Below are 17,413 nucleotides of genomic sequence, written 5' to 3'. Positions count from 1 at the left end.
TATGATTCCCCATTATAGCCTATGGGTGAAACGTCAAAATGTGTTGCAACAGCAAACAGTTTCGACAAAATGAAATGGGACAGTGCTCCGAAACAAAACAAAACAATGAAACAAAACACTGTCCTGGACATCAAAATGAAATGATGGTTTTTTGCACAGCCCTACTGTTTATTTTGGATTTTCCTTTGTTTCTTGAACTCTGTTTACCCTGACAGGATTCGCAGAATCAAGGTGGTGTGAGGAAGGGGTGCAGGGAATAGTGGAGCTCCATATATCTCAATAACCACATGCCATGCTGCTGTGCTTTTCCAAGCCAATTTTCTTCTGTTAGCATTGTCATTTCTTTTTGTTGTTGTTGTTGGGGGTTTTTTGTGAACATCTTTCCATACATCAAAAAGAAAAAAATTAAAAGAATTCTGATTGAACATCAAAGTCATGGCAGATGAGATCTTTTCAAATGGGAGGGCATAAGAAGGGAAAAGATAAGACACCTTTTCCCCTACAAAACAGAAGGAAAAGATGTCATCCCAGAAGGGCCCTAAGCCCTATAGCACCTATAGCTGACAATATGGAATAGACTTTGACATAGGACAGACCCCTATGGGATCCTACTTGAAATGCCCCCAAAGTGTCAGAGTGATTAATTGCCATAGATTATTCGAGTGCAATTGGGATTGGGGTGTGGTACTTCTAGCTGTGCTTCCCAGAGTGGCTGAGAGGTGGGAGCAGTGAGGGAAGGTCCCACCAGAACCCTACCCCAGGAAGGAAGCCCCAATTTATGGGGACCTGATTCAGGCCTCTACTTTGTTCTCCACCCCAACATCCTTAGACCGCAATCTTGGACGCATGCATGCCCTGCAGACTGGCTAGCTGGCATATGCTTTGCCAGCAGTTTGCACCCCTGGAGGTGAAAGGTCATACCGCTGGAGAGGGGGAGTTGACCTGTTGCCAGAACCATCCCTTTGGCAGTAGAGTTCAGGGGATGTAAAATGTATTTACTTGGGAGGTTTGGGGAGGGCATACTGCATCCTGAGATGCTGGAGGACTGTAACCTTGGCAGCTCATCTGTGAGGGGTGGCCACACCTTAACTGGAACACTAGCTGGTACAAACAACTTGGGAGGAGTATAATAATATTGCTTTGGCATACAGGGATAAAGTCAGAAAGGCCAAAGTGCAATTGGAGTTGCAGCTAGCAAGGGACATGGAGAGTAACAAGAAGGGTTTCTACAAGTATGCCAGCAACAAAAGTAAAGTAAAGGAAAGGGCGGGTCCCTTACTGAATGGGGGAGGCAACCTAGTGACAGATGACGAGGAAAAGGCTCAATGTGTTTTTTACCTTAGCCTTCACGGTCATGGTCAGGTCCCAGATTGCTGCATCAGGCAGCACAGCTTGGGAAGAAGGTGGTAAAAGAACGAGTTAGGGACTATTTAGAAAAGCTAGAGATATACAAATCCATGGGGCTGGACGGGATGCATCTGAGAGTGCTGAGAGAGTTGGCTGATGTGATTGCAGAGCCACTGGCCATTATCTTTGAAAACTCATGGTGATCAGGGAAGGTCCCAGATGATTGGAAAAGGGCAAATACAGTGCCCATCCTTAAGAAAGGCAAGAAGGAGGACTCAGGGAACTACAGACCAGTCAACCTTACCTCAGTCCCTAGAAAAATCATGGATCAGGTCCTCAAAGAATCAATTTCTAAGCACTTGGAGGAGAAGAAAGTGATTAGGAACAGTCAGCATGGATTCACCAAGGGGAAGTCATGCCTGACCAACCTGATTGCCTTCTATGATAAGATGACTGGTTCTGTACATGTGGGGAGACCAGTGAATGTGATATAGCATGACTTTAGCAAGGCTTTTAATATAGTCTCCCACAACATTCTCCCAAACAAACTAAGGAAGTATTGTTTGAATGAATGGACTGTAAGGTGAATAGAAAACTAGCTGGATCATTGGCCTCAGATGGTACTAATCAATGGCTTGATATCTAGTTGGCAGCTAGTGTCAAGTGGAGTGCCATAAGATGACAGAACAAGGAGCAATGGTCTCAAATTGAGGCAAGGGATATTTAAATTGGATATTAGGAAAAACTTTCTCACTAGGAAGATGGTGAAGCACTGGAACAGGTTACCCAGAGAGGTGGTGGTATCTCCATCCTTGCAGAATTTTAAGGCTCAGCTTGACAAAGCCCTGGCTGGAATAATATAGTTGGGGATGGTCCTGCTTGAGCAGCAGGTTAGACTAGATGACCTCCTGAGGTCCCTTCAAATCCTAATTTTCTATGATTCTATGAACCTATGGGTATCACAGATTAGAGATAAACCTTCCCTGGAGTGTTGTAACTTTAAGGTCCCTAAAGTATGCTTAACACTTGTTTTAGGTTTTAAGGTGGAGACAATCCAGGGGTTAAGAGCTCTAGGAGATGCCAAAAATTAACGTGTAACAAGGCCCTAAGACATCCCTGTTAAATACTTAGCCAGCCTCCTCTTGAAAACCTCCAATGAAGGAGAAGCAAGGGCTTTTTTGGTAATGTCTTTTGTTGGACCATCTGTATAGTTGAGAGAGACGCTAGACAAGCTTCTGGTCTAGGAAATAAGCAAGTACAATGTAATATTTTGGTCATTAGCCATTATATGTTATACTGTTTCTTTAAATGCTGTAACTTTGTGTGCCTCCTTAGATACTGTTGGCTTTTGTCTGGGTCCATGCTCAGAACAATAAAGTTACTAGCCATGTAAGCTGTGTTGTGCTGTCTCCCTCTCTTAGGCTGGCCTACCTTCCCCACCACAGTGGAGCCAAAAAATAAAATCTAAAGCCCCAACTAAATACGAGTTAAAACAATGGGACATGTTCACTCCAACATGTATAATGTAAAAGTCTTACAACTGCTGACACCTTAATTTAATTGCATGATAGCTACAGGAATAGCAAAATCAATAGCTAGGAATGACAACGAAGAGGTGTACAAGATTTGATTCTGCTTTACGCTGATTTTATTCTGGTGTAATGCCATTGACTTCAATGAAGCAACATCCCATTTACACCAATATATATATATGTTTAAAAAAGAGGAGAATCAATTTTATGTACTAGAGATACTAAGAGCCAAGTGTTTGTGGGTGTAAGTTAATGGAAATCCTTTTATTTTAGTGGACTATTGTCCATTTGCATCAACATAGAATTTGGCCATATACCAGCAGTAAATTTCCCTAGGCCAAGTTGAGATTCTATTTTTTTAAATAAAAGAAAATATTATAATTTAAGAAAACATTATGACTACTCTCTTACTCTCACTCTCCCTCTCGCTCTGTTTCTGTCTGAGCACTCTCTACTAGGGGGTTGATCCAGGACCCACTGAAATTGTAGGAAAGATTTTCATTTACCTGAATGACTGTTCAATGAGGGACTTTTTTGCTAGAAGTCTTTTTGTGGAGAAGTTGTTTGGTATGAGATATTTTTAAAAATAATCTCTAGGTGCTACATTCTTTTAATCAGGATAGCAAGATTAATAGCATTCAGTGTGATGGAGTATTTCCTCCAGAGATTGGTACTACAGCAATTATATAATATTAATATTGTTCAGTAGATAGATTCAGTCCAAGGATGCCAAAGGACTTTAAATTATATTGAATATCTCATATGCACTAATATCACTTTAAGGGTAACCTGACTGTGAATATTACAAAAAATCAGAGATATGTGGATCACTTGATCTACTTTTTCCATATACATTATGTAACTGATACTCAGGCCTTGCAGTGAACCCCATAATTTAACTTTGCTCCCAGCTTGGTTACTGCTAAGTATTCTTCAAATTTGTTGTCCATTTCTTGGTTCTGATCTTCATTGAACAAGTTCTTCCAGTCACTAACACCACCTGCAAATGCAATGTGGATATTATCATATCAAACATGCACAGAATGCCATGAAAGGGAGAACTTAAAACTTCTTATTCCTTTCAAGTTCATTTTTATCTCTTTTTACACCAACTGGAGTGTTGTTATTGGGGGGTTTTTAAAGCAAGAGACTGGATAAAATTTTACACTAGTGCAATTCTACTGAAGTAAATTTCATGAGTTCATGAGACTGCAACAGTGGCAATAGTGTGAGGGGAAAGGCCCCAAAGTATTTAGTCAACTTAAAATACAAAAAGTGCTTTATAGGATCATGGAATCATAAAAAGGGCTAAAATTAATCTTCAGAGGTCATCTAGTCCAACACCCTGCTCAAGGAAGAAACACCCTTACCTAAACCATTCCATACGGTTACGTGTCTAGCCTGTCCCTAAGACTAAGAAATAATTACATCTACTTCTGTAACACACCATCATTTTTACCCTTAAGATTAAGTCACAAAACTCAACACAAGGAGGAAGAGGAGGACCCACCTTTAACTGTTTCTCAGGGACTCGAGCAGGATGGAACCGAATCCCACTTAGGTACCTAAATTCACTTACATGTGTAAGCAGTAAAATAGAAGCTGGCCCAGCATCTCAGAGATACTGTTTCTCCTAGGCATGCACACAGGTAAAACTCCCATTTAAACTCGCATCATCTCATATATGAATTACTGCCACAGACCCAGACCGAAACAATTTTGCCTATCCTGAATGATGCTACAAAAGAGCATTTTCCTTGCTCATCACCAGGGATCCTGGTTTCCTCTGTTTAAAAATCACAAATTCTCCAATAATTTTTTTTTTTGCAAATTTTCTGATTAAAAGCCCCTTAATCTATGTTTTTCTGTGACTAAAATGAAACACAATGTTTGAACATAATGTTTTATTGATATATTTGCAATTTTAAAACATTTTGGAAGTCTACCAGTTCCTCAGTCACTATAATAAAAGAAATTCTGTAAATTTCGGTGTGTGATTTTGGGTTTTTATCATGGAGAAGCAGAGCTCTATCTGCTCCCCTCGCTCATCAGGATGCGAGTCCAGCTGCAGCTTCCCTCCCCATTGTTATGTGTGCTGAGCAGCCCATGCCATTGCCCCTTACTCCTGACCCACAGCACCCCACCTCCACCACTGCCCCTTTCTCTGGCAGAAGGCATGATACTGAAGGATAGCAAACATGGTTTTGCTGTAGGCAGGTCATGTCTGACCAACCTCATCTCCTTCTATGATCAAGTAATGAACCACTTAGATGTGGGAGACATGGTTGATGTCATATACTCAGATTTTAAAAAGGCCTTCAATACGGTCTCCCATGACACTCATAAAAAAACTGGGGGATTGTGGGCTGGCAGACCCCACAGTCAGGTGGGTTGGGAACTGGCTAAGGGGTCAAACTCAGAGAGTGTTAGTGGTCAGGTCTGTATCATCTTGGCAGGAGGTGGCCAGGTGGTGTCCTTCAGGGTTCAGTTCTTGGCCCCATGCTGTTCAACATTTTTATCAACAATTTAGATGAGGATGTAGAAATCATGCTGGCCAAGTTTGTGGATGATACCAAGTTATGGGGGAAATTGGGAAATTGGTTATTGGGAGAATTGTCCACGCTAGGGGATAGGATACAGATCCAAGTGGACCTGGACAATCTGGAAAGGTGGGCAGGGTGGAACCAGATGCAGTTCAATAAAGATAAATGCACATCTCAGAAGAAGAAACCAGCAACATGAATATAGGTTAGGAGGAGATGCCCTGGCCAGCACAATGACAGAAAGGGACTATGGTGTTATGGTTGATCACAGGATGAACATGAACTACCAGGATAATGCTGTAGTCCACAGAGCTAATAGCATACTGGGATGCATTAGCTGATGCATCATGAGCAGGGCTAAGGAAGTGACACTTTCTCTGTACTTGGCACTGCTGAGACCCCAGCTGGAGTGCTGGGTCCAGCTCTGGACACTGCACTTCAAAAACGATGTGTAGAATCTTGAAAGGGTCCAGAGAGGGGCCACAATAATGATTTAGGGCCTGGAAGATAAAGCTTATGAGGAAAAACTAAGGGATATGGGACTGTTCAGCCTGGGGAGGACAAGACTGAGGAAGGACTTGGTGGCCATCTATAAGTATGTAATGGGTGAATATTGGGAGCTGAGAGAAAAACTGCTCACTAGGGCACCCCAGGGGAAGATAAGGAGCAAAGGCCATAAACTAGTAGAGGATGCTTTCAGGTTGGATATAAGGAAGAACTTCTTTATGGTAAAGGTGACCAGAATCTGAAATAGACTTCCCAAGGAGGTGATGTAGTCCCCAACCTTGGAAGACTTCAAGAGGAGACAGGACAGATACCTTGCTGGGATCATTTGATATCAGCAGTATTCCTATCCAGAGCAGGGAGGTTGAACTGGATGATCTTTCAAAGTCCCTTCCAGCCATTCATTCCTTTGATTCTGTGATTGACTCTCAACCTATGCTGCCCCCCCCCCCCAGCCTTGCTGGTGCCCCTCACTTCCCACCCACAGCCCCCTTGCCCTGCCAGTGTCTCTCACTCCTGACCAAGAGCCCTCTGCCCCCAACCCTGCCAGAGGGGCCCCCCAGCTCCCAGGGCTACAAGGTCAGGAGCCCAAGTCCACAGCTCCTTGACCTCCCCACCCTGCCCAGCAGCACCCCAGCCCCAGCTGCCACCTGCTGCAGCCAGAGCAGACCGTGGAGTCCAGCTCCCCCTCTCACACAGGTGGCACAGCTGGAGTGGAGATCATGGGGAAGGGGCAAATACGGGCTGCCTATTGCAAGCTCAGGGCTCCCTGCCCTGTTGCCCTCCTCCCTCTGGAGCCTTTTACAGAGCAGTGGGTGGGAAAAGGGGCATGGCAGGACAAAGTGGAAAATGTGCATTTTTCTACTTAAAAAAAGAAAATCTGCATTTTCCCACATTTTCCCATAGTGAACAGAAAACTTAGACCCCTGGAATCATCACTTTGGCCATAATCTGCTGCTTTCCATTTCCAAGGCTTTTTCAGCTTAACAGACTATCCCCACTCCATCTCTCAGTCAGTACTAAGTGGTCAACTCCCACCTTCATATGACCAATGACTTCAGCTTCCATTGTCCATTTGTTTTTTAGTCAAGAACTTTTGTGCTTTCCTCCATGTTATTCCATATGCTTGGGAGGCGCTCCCTGAGCATATGGAATGCTCCCTGAGCATAATGTAATGTTTTCTCATTATCTTCTTCAAATAACTCCTTAAATCACTCCTACAGAAAATCTGACAATGGATAAAGCACTGACATGCTGAGGCCATTGCCTGTCATACTTACCAGTATGGTCTCATTGTCTCTTAGTGCTCCTCATCCTAGCTGTATTCATCTGTTTTCTTTTGTCTTATACCTAGATTGTAAGCTAATTGTGTCAGGAACCTTCTTTTATTCTTTTTTAATACATTGCCTAGCACATTAGGGTCTTGATTCTTGACTACATTTTAAAATCACTCCAATAATCAAACTTACAAATACTGGGGACATCTACACATGTACTTTACTGTGGAATTGACTAATTAGCTCCACAATAAAGCATCAACATGTACATGTGCAATGCTATTATTCAAGAGTAAACTAATAAACTCCACCATAGGATAGTATTGGCAAACACAAGTACTATCCTACAGTGAAATTATTTGAGGCACAGCAATGCATGTGTAGGCAGTGACCAGAGCTGGCTGGGGCATGAGGGTGCTACAGTGCAGGGGCTACCTGCTCGCTAACTCCACACTGTAACATTGTCATGTCCCAGCTAGCCCCTCCGTAACACATTTTGCTGGGGTGGAGCAGCTCCAGGCTGGCAGGCTGACTACCTAGGTCCTCTGTCAGCTTGGGCTTTATTGCTCCAGCTCAACCTGATGTGATCTTGGGCACACGTGTAAATGCTGTACCTTGGAGTTTATACAGCCATGCTAATTGCATGTGTAGATGCAGCCACTGACATACAAATGATAATGAATTCCAACATTAAACCTAAAAAGAGAATCTGGGAATGGTTTGCCAAAACTACTGGAAGATTGATTCTCGTGTCTCTGGAGCTTTTCAGATAATCACCTTTGCGGAAGAGAACATTGCCAAATGCTCCATGCGTTTTCTCAGAATTGTCTTTCATAGCCTGGAAGCTGCTCCTATCTACCACATCTTGAAGCTCCTCTTCAGTCAGAGACAGCCCAAAGAATTCAGCTATCTTTTTGACACCCATAGCCCGATTCTGAAAAAGGGAAGGTAACACAATTAATTTTATTCATACAAAATGTATCATTCTGATTAATCATGGTATTTCCACTTTCAATTTATCCTTGGTGGCCCTGTTTTCATGAAGAACATATAGGCCCCCTCTACACATTACACTTAAGGAGTGATTACCAGTCCTAGTTCTCTTCATAAAACTGAATTGCATCCACTATGAGTAAAGCTAGCAAAATCCAGATCTGTATCAATGAAGTCACAAAAGAAATGAATTGCAATTTATTTTTATATATACTGTAGAATGCATATGGAGTTCCATAAGGAAGTGTTATAGAATTGGACCTCACAAAGTTTCATGTGAACTACAGAACTTTTCAGACAATAAGGACATTTCTAAAAAAACCTTTGAAAAATAATTAGTTCATTTTGCTCAATGACATTTTGGCAAAAAAAAATTAAAATCTAAATATTCTTGCCCAACTGGAATTCATATTTTATGGTATATTGCTTCAGTGTTCATTTGACTGACATGCATATATAATTATAATCTAAACACTACTTTAGTCACCAATGCTGCTTGGAGAATACAATATTCTTTAAACAATAGAAACTCACCTCTTTCAGCTCCTCGTAGGTTATTGTCATAATGTTTTCATCATCAATATGTTTGTTCCATTCAAAAATATAGTCAAAATAGAAGCCCCAGGGCACTAGAGGAAACCACAGAATAAAATGATTATTAAATTAATTATAAGAGAAAAACAGGTGAGGATTAGGTCTGTTCCTTAAAATTAATACTTGCTGTGATAGCTTTAGATTATCTTCTGTCCAGTACAGTCTTTGAAGTGTCTGTTTTAAAACTATATTCACCAGAGAACAGACAGAGTTGAAACCTGCCTTGGTCATAGAAAGCTATCAGAGGTCCAGAAGCCAAGGTCATCAGTGTATACTTTCTTATGAATTCTGGATTGTGCTAGGGTTATAAAGGCTTTGCCTACTACTGTGCATGCCCGGTCTGTATGACTAAGTAGCTATGCATAGTCTTCCATGTGCACAGGGCTATGTGAAACCTGTATAGAATTCCAACCTGTGCATAAGTGACATTTTTTGGCAGCTAAACAACCAGGAAGGTTGTTAAACAAGCAAATTCTACCCTAAGTTAATGTCTTCACTGCACAGTTAACTGGTGTAATCAGCATAGAAATCTAAGTATCTGGCCGAGCTCATTTCAGTGCATCATCCCACAAAAAGATTTTTCCACGTTACTGTATCATCATGTCTCCTACACACTTCTATATATATATATATACATATCCATATGAGAGTATAACCCATTAATCTTTGTTCTGTGGAGCTCTAGGCTTATTTCTGAGCCTATTGTAGGAAACCTTTTTTGCTCTCCCAGGGGTAGAGGGATACACATTTCAGGACTATCAGCATTTGAATGATTTTTTTTCAGAACCAAAGTTCTAACATATCTCCAAGCTTGCTACAATTGCTTGTGCTTAAAACACCTTCTGCCACAGATCACATGTTAATACATCACACCTAATATTTTGAAAAAGTGTCTGTAATTTTATGTTATAATAAAAATATCATTGTGGAAATGTCTAATAAAATCCATGTTTCCATACACAGTCTACCTATTACATTACTGACATTAGTAGAAAGAAAAGAACTATACTTTTTCCTGTCATGAAAGCTGTGAAGAATTCATCCCAGGTCTCATAGGATGGAAGAGGAGACAAGCCATTGGAAAAATGGTAATAAGAGGTAGCTACATCTTTTGGATTGCGAAGCAGCAGCAAGACCTAGAAAATTAAAGTGTATGAATAAATATTTTTCTAGAACTAGATATAAGAAAATTGCACTAAAGGAAATAGGATATTTTTCGGGTTAACTACAATATTGGTGATTTCTTGGATCTCATACATATGTTAGGCATAGAAGTAACAGTTCAATCTTATATGGGGAGAAAGCTATTCTTTCACTGCCGCTCAGTGGTCACATCTACATGAGCAGCCAACTGTGCAGTTGTTACTGCCTAGTCATTTAATATTTGGTTAACCAAGTACTAAATAACTGCCCAGTAACCAGCATTACTGTACAGTCCCATTGTCACACAATTATTTTTAGCAGCTAGTGTGCAATAGCAACAAGCTACTGTGCAATAGGTCATTACTACCACACAGTAGCATTACCAACACAGCTCATGCCTGGTGATGCTATGTCACTGTAGCAATGAGCTACACTCATTGCTATGGCAGCACAGTGTCTCATTTAGCTGCACCCTGTATGTTTTGCTTACTTTCTCTGAAATGTGATTGAGATAATCCAAATTAATTATACACATTCTGGGTGCATCTACACATGCAATAAATTTGAAGCAATAAACTTCAGAGCAGTTTGAGTCAGAGTAAACTACTCATGGGTGCAGCCCGAAACGTGCACCCGAGACAGTAGCAATTGGAGCCAAGGAAAAGCAGTTTATGCCAAAGCTGGGGGCATGAGGGGTCAGCCCCAGGCTCTGGATGGCAGTGTTGGGTGATGGAGGGACTAGCTAGGGCACAAAGGTGCTGAAAGTGCAGAGCCATGTGGCTAGGCAGCAGGCAGGAATCTGGCCCCATGCTGGCTGGGCTGATTGGAGGCAGTTTACGAAGTCAGTGTCTATACATGCATTTAATCACGGTGAATTACCCTGCTGTAAGCTAGTACTGTCTTTGACAGTACTATCTTATCACAGTGTTAATTAGTTTACTGCAGCCTAATAGTGTTGCAAGAGACGGTGACACTTTACTCCACAGCTAATTATTCCACTCCACAGGTAAGCGTACCTGTAGATGCAGCCTCTGTGAACTTTGTCACCTGTGTGTTTCTACCCTTTATGGTGAGTAAATGCTTCTATTTAAAGAGACCATATTAAATTATAAAAGAGGCAAAATCAAGAGACAGGCTAGAAAAAAAAATGGGGCACCCTTAAGCTTCACCCATCTTTGGAACCCTACTTGAAATACCAAAATGAGATGCCACCCACAGGAATCTGTGTAATCATGCACTTTATCACAGAATAATTTCTCTTTTCTTGATTTATCTCATTTCTCTTAACTGCTGTTCATTGTAGTTTGGTGTCATATGAAGTAGCTGCCCTGTGAACAAAGACCAGGCACTGAAGTGGTTGAGCTGAGCACTTTGTACCTATTATGGAGACTGTATATGTGGCAACAGAAATTAAAAGTGACTTGAAAGTTCTGTTCAAATGAGTATGCCTTCATGATATCAAATAAAAACTCACCTTAGTTTTATTCTTGAAGATTGACTCAGGTAGATTGTGAGGCATGAGATGAGTAAATATAATTCTTCTAGAAGGTAATTTCTTCATTCGCTTTAATAAAAATGAAAAAAAAGAAGGAAAGCAGAAACTCTACTTAGTGAATATTACCTACTGGTAGCCCTACCTATGCCTTTTGCTGGTGTATGTGTAGAAAATTATGATGGGCCGGTATCCATTTTCATAGCTTTTAAGTTTTATGGGTTTTTTTCTGTGACCAAAAAGAGGATTACATATTTGAGTGTCTCTAAACTATAGCACCTCCCCTCCACCCCCACATAAGTGTGAAGATCTGGAAAGAGAATTGGTATCCAATGCAGAGTACATAAAGTCTGAGTTCATCCTTACCCCAAAAGAAATAATCAAAGCTAAAAGTAGGAAGCAGAATCTAACTGGGAAAGACAACAAGCTAGGCAATCCCAATTAGGTCAACAAGGGAAGCTATAAGGAAGGGGAAGATTATTGATACTAAAATAGAGGGAACTGGGAATTAGAAGAAGAGAAAAGGTTCTGACTAGATTGGTACAATGATGGTACATGAAGAAGAGAGTAATAGAGAGAAGAGGAACATCCCAAAAAGTTTCATAGATTTCATAGACATTCAGGCTGGAAGGGACCTTGGAGGATCATCAAGTCCAGCCTCCTGCCCCAGGGGCAGGAAGTTAGCAGGGATCATAGGATCCCAGCAAGATAAACATCCAGATGTCTCTTGAAGGTGTTCAAAGTAGGTACTTGAACCACCTCCAGCGGCAATCTATTCCAAACCTTGGGGGCTCAGACGGTAAAGAAGTTCTTCCTTATGTCCAGCCTGAAATGGTCATGGAGGAGTTTGTGACCGTTCGACCTTGTCATCCCTTGGGGTGCTCTGGTGAACAGATGATCCCCCAGATCCAAGTTCATGACCAACATCAGAATTCTGATTCAGCTTGACAGAAACCTTTGAACAGGATCCATCAGTAACAAGTGGCCTTGTGCAGAGTCTGAGCAAGGGCTGGCTAGACATGGGATGATGCTACTTACTCAGCTCTACACCTGGCCCTGCTGGCTCAGGACCAAGGCACATTGGCATAGTATGTGAACTTTTGTACTAGTCCTGTACATGCTCTCTCTCATTCATGGATTAAAAAAAAAAGAAAAAAGTTTTCATAGCTGTAGAGTTCAGTATAGGAAAAAAATATATGAAGGAAAATATGGTTCATAAACATAATTTCAGAGGGGAAAACAATAATGGGTTGAAGGATTGAAATATTTTGGTTTCAGTGTTCTAGGTATTAGACTGGGGATTAAACACTCAGGTGGGGAATTTTTTTGTCCTGTTATTTATTCCCTGTATTTGATTTTGCATTAGCCTCTTTCTTACACCACATAGAAAAACTTGTTTATTTAGTGCTGACAAGTCTCATGTAGCTGTTAAGAATTTGTACTCTGCTCAATTCATTTATCTACCTTTTCCATCAGTTTTGTCAGTATGTTCAGAATTCATTGTGAACAAAGCAATCATTGTGGGTAGCAGAGGTGTAACAAGCAGTTTCTGTGCCCTGGTAAGTGGGTGCCAAGCCAAGAGTGGTGGCAACAGCCAAACCTGCACTCCTCTAAGTAGGAGCCTGGGCCTGGTATCTGACTTAACCATCCCTTACACTACTGGTAGATGACTACCCTGCAAGTCAGGCACAGTTCATTCTCTGCAATGCATATTTCATACACAATTAGTATGTCTACATGAGACACTAACAGCACAGTAGACTAATTCAACTGCACATTAGTGCGTCATGGCAAAAGCCGTGCTATTAGAATGAATCTACTGCACATTAGCAACACCTAAAGACTTGCACTGGTTCTACTGCACAGTAGTGCTGATTACTGCTCATTTAGTACCTGTTTTTACAGGTACTAAACTTAATGCTCTGTAATTACGGAATATTAATGTACATGTAGATGCACCCAATATTATCTATGACAGTAATTAGCAATATCAGTAAGCATTTAGTGCCCACCTGGTATTTCTCAGCATCTCCAACTTCCAGGTAGGGAAATTCATCTAGTTCATCATTCACACTATTTGTTTCATCCTCATTATTCTTTGCACATGTTGTTACCAAGTCAGTTATAATTTGGCCTACCCAATTTGTACCTATGAGAAAAAAAGAAGACAAAATCAGTATAAGAAATCTGGAAAAAGCAACTGGAATAACTTGTTTGCAATATGCTAGGTAATGGGCAAGAAGAATCAATGAGACTGCAATAGGCAAACAAATTAACATTTCTAAAACAAGAGCACTTTCTTTTTTCTTACTAAGAAAAATATGGCTTATGGCATGATTTCTACTTACCTAAAAGCATGGAGCAAACCCAAAGTGAATGAAGCAAATTCAACCATAAAATAAATTTGCTAATCTAGAGTTGTATCAGGGAGTATTTGGTCTAACAAGAGTTTTAACAAGTATATAGTGCAATTTGCTGCAGAACTAGCATATTTCAATTTATTTTTGCTAACATTATGTTATCCAACTAAGTATTTTTTTAACTGAATTCTTATACAGGAAATCTCACAGTTATAGAGTAGATTGCTCTTCTGTCTCTTTTGGGTCTCTTGGACTTTACCCCTTCAAGTGTGAAGTGTCAAGCCCTTACCTGTCTCAGCATTAGAATTTTATAATCCTCCCATTCTTAGAGTTGAATCTGGGTACACTGCCTCATATATGCCAACCATTTCTTACCCTGCAAGTCAGCCTGGAGACTAGACCCTTGTTTCTTCCCTTCAGCAGCCTATGCTTAGTGAAATTAGAGTATGCCTACACTGAGGTGGTAATATGTTCTGTCTAGGTCATTGTTGAGCATACTCTGCTGAATCTACTGCCTCAAGTATACTCCAAATCTGGAAATGCAACAAGGAAGTTTGCCTTGGGGCATCTCTCTGTGGCTATTTGAGACTTGGTTTAGGGCAGGGGTGGGCAAAATATGGCCCATGGGTCGTATCCAGCCCATCAGACCATTCTATGTGGCCTGTGGGACTCCTAAAAAATTTAGAAAATATTTATCTGCTCCTGGCTGCCTGTCAAAGTTAGCAGGAGCTAGGGGCAATAGGACCCAGGGGGAATCATCAGCAGGACACAGAAGCCCAGCCCCACTCCACCCCCAGCCATTTCCCTGCCTTTCTACCCCTGCACTGCTCCTGCACCACATGGCTTCCAGCTACATCACCAGACCAGGAAGCACAGGGCCTGCGCCAGTACCCCAGTGTGTGTGTGTGTGTGTGTGTGTGTGTATGTGTGTTCATAGGGTGAGTCCCACATGTACCCCACACCATACACATGCACACAGACCCCCCTCACACTGCAATATATGCAGACCTCCACACCCACACCCCCTCACACACCCCAGATACCCTCCCCCCCACACAGGGTCCACCACAAACCCCAAACTCACCCACACCCCACATATCCACACACACCCCCACATGCTCCCTCACCCCACACCCCCACACATATCCACCCTGTACAGACACAGCCACACCCTTCCCCACAGCCCACACACCCACAGCCCCCCACAAACCTATACCCCAACACGCATTCAATATACAAAAGTAAGACTTCATTTTAAGCTATTTTATACAATCACCTCTATGTACACTATACAAACACACGTAAACCAGGACAAAAATATTTTTTGAAATCAAATTAATGAATGTTTTAGGTGTTCATTTTTTAGAATATAATTTGGTATTTTTCTGGTTCCAAGATGGCAAAACCCCTTGCTGAAAGGAGTACTTCTGGAGGCAAGGGGAAGGACTTCTGGTAGCAAAGGTCAGTAGTTAGTGCGGTGGGACTTCCAGTCACAAGATGGTGACCAGGGGGTGGGGCACCTGTCAAGTGCTACCCATGCGGCCCTCGACAGCTTGCCAAAACTCAGTAAGTGGTCCTCTGCCCAAAATAATTGCCCACCCCTACTTTAGGGTATGCTTTAGAATAGTCACTGGGAAGGACCCCATTGTCTTGGCCATACATCTCTGAGTTTGAAGATGGGAGTGAAGGCAGTTGTCTAGGCTGTGCCTAAGAAACACTGTAGCTACAGCAGTGTAGACATACCCCTAGTGACCAATGGCTTTCTTAAAACCAATATACATATTAGTAATGGGGTAGTACATAAGAGAAAATAATTTGAAAAAAAAAGAAATATCCAACAGGCCTATTTCATCTCAACCCATTTCATGCTTCATTAGAAGCTAAGCAAGATGGAACACTATCTTGAGTTACACAAAGAAAGCAGATCAAATTACTTTCTTTCAGGCAGATCTAGATAGCCTTTCAGAAACTGTCTCTCTCCAAACTGTTTTTCCCTTTCCATACCCATGTCCCTCCACAGCCCCATATTACATTTCACCCTGGTCTCTAACAGTGAGAGAAAGATGAAATTCTTGTGCCATGAGGCTTACTTTCCCTTTGGAAATAATTGTTATAATTTTTATAACCATGGATAGTTTTCAAATCCTTGTAACTGTTGTATTCTTTTTTAAATCTTAAGCTTGTGGCTACTCTGATTTCCTATGGAAATAAATTCTATCTTCTAGAGTTTCATGGGGAATAACTTTCAGTGATATCAACCAGTGAGGCGGGATACAGGGAATTACAAACAATCATGAAAGACTATGCATTAACGAATTTTGCATGATATCCCAATCCCAATATTTAATTTTCTCAAGAATCGTCACAAACTAAACATTTTTCATACGAAACTAAATTAAAAATCTAAACAAGGTAAAATATTGCACCTCAAGAAACCAAATGGTTAATTTTATGAAAGACATACATTTGAATTTTGCAAATATAAATGTTGCAGCAGATGCAAAACAGTGTACAAGCCATTTTTACTATGATAAATAAACTTTGATTTTTCTGATGTGTCCATAGTCATACTTTAACAATGACATTTCTAATCTGAGATCATTTGTTACCTCATGGTCATCTGAACTATCTCCTTTATATCTCACTAACTAAAGTGATTTATTAAAATCTGAGATAATTATTTCAGTGGTTTTAATATATCCTAATCATTTGTAATTATATTACACCTTATATTTATGAATAAAGTAAACCATATTCACCGGATTTAGGGTACCCTGCTAGGATGACATCATCACTTCTTGCTTCAAATGCCTCCAAAGCTTTGAATTGCTCAGGACTACAAACAGTAGCTGGGTAGAAGATCCCCTTGTAGGAAAATAGCAGATCTTCACTCTTCATTGTGTCACCAGTAGCAATTGCCTTATCTACCAGATCAATAAATACTTTCCTGTTTTTTGCCATCCTTCTCTTTCTCTCACGCTTTCTCCTCTTGTGCTGGATGTGAAGTTCTGTGCCAGCAGAGTCCCAGCTTAGCTTTTAATAGAGGATTATTTTTCTTTTGAACCAAATGAGCAAAACTTGACTCCACCTTCTTCATCCGTAGCGACGTAGGTCCAAACAAAGAGTACGAACCAGCAACCACTGGAGTTACTTAAGGTCATACCGCTGACCAGGAAAGTCAAGGGAAGAAAGTCCAAAGAAGAAAACAAAGAAATTAAATACTTGCTTAAGTTAAAATGGTTATGTAACTTTAAAATACCACATGTAAAAATTTGCAGGAGAATTAGTGCATGCAGTACATGGACATAATCCATTGATAAACAAAAAAATAACACCAATGCCAGGTTTTTCTTTGGTTGGTCAACCACAGGATGCTTTTCTGATAGGAGCTTCGCCATTTTGTTTATATGCTACAATGGGATTATTTTTATTATACAGCCTTATCATTCTTTGAGACCTGAGATGTGAAGTGTTGAGATCTGGAATGAGAGCCGTCACTGTGCTGGGCCCCTGGCTGCAGAACTCTCCTACTGCGGTAGCTCACCAGAGGCCAGATTACACTTATACACCTAATAGATGTAACAGAATCTTGGCTCCAAGTCCTCTATTTATCATTCTGCAAGACACA

At 41.0% G+C, this 17,413-nt stretch overlaps 1 protein-coding gene across 1 annotated transcript; it reads right to left on the bottom strand.

Moving 5' to 3' along the window:
• Positions 1-3,042: 3,042 nt before the first annotated feature.
• On the bottom strand, positions 3,043-16,944 carry LOC102575504 (sulfotransferase 6B1). The gene is made up of 7 exons (XM_006259388.4): positions 16,545-16,944; positions 13,438-13,574; positions 11,408-11,497; positions 9,800-9,926; positions 8,731-8,825; positions 7,981-8,137; positions 3,043-3,879 (listed from the first exon to the last, which is right to left on the bottom strand). The coding sequence occupies exons 1-7, from the start codon at positions 16,744-16,746 to the stop codon at positions 3,749-3,751; spliced, it is 939 nt and encodes a 312-aa protein (XP_006259450.1). The 5' UTR covers positions 16,747-16,944; the 3' UTR covers positions 3,043-3,748.
• Between the last annotated feature and the right edge of the window lie 469 nt (positions 16,945-17,413).

The sequence above is a fragment of the Alligator mississippiensis genome, chromosome 1, assembly GCF_030867095.1.
Source record: "Alligator mississippiensis isolate rAllMis1 chromosome 1, rAllMis1, whole genome shotgun sequence".
Lineage (NCBI taxonomy): Eukaryota > Metazoa > Chordata > Crocodylia > Alligatoridae > Alligator > Alligator mississippiensis.
This window is presented reverse-complemented; position numbering and strand designations above follow the sequence as displayed.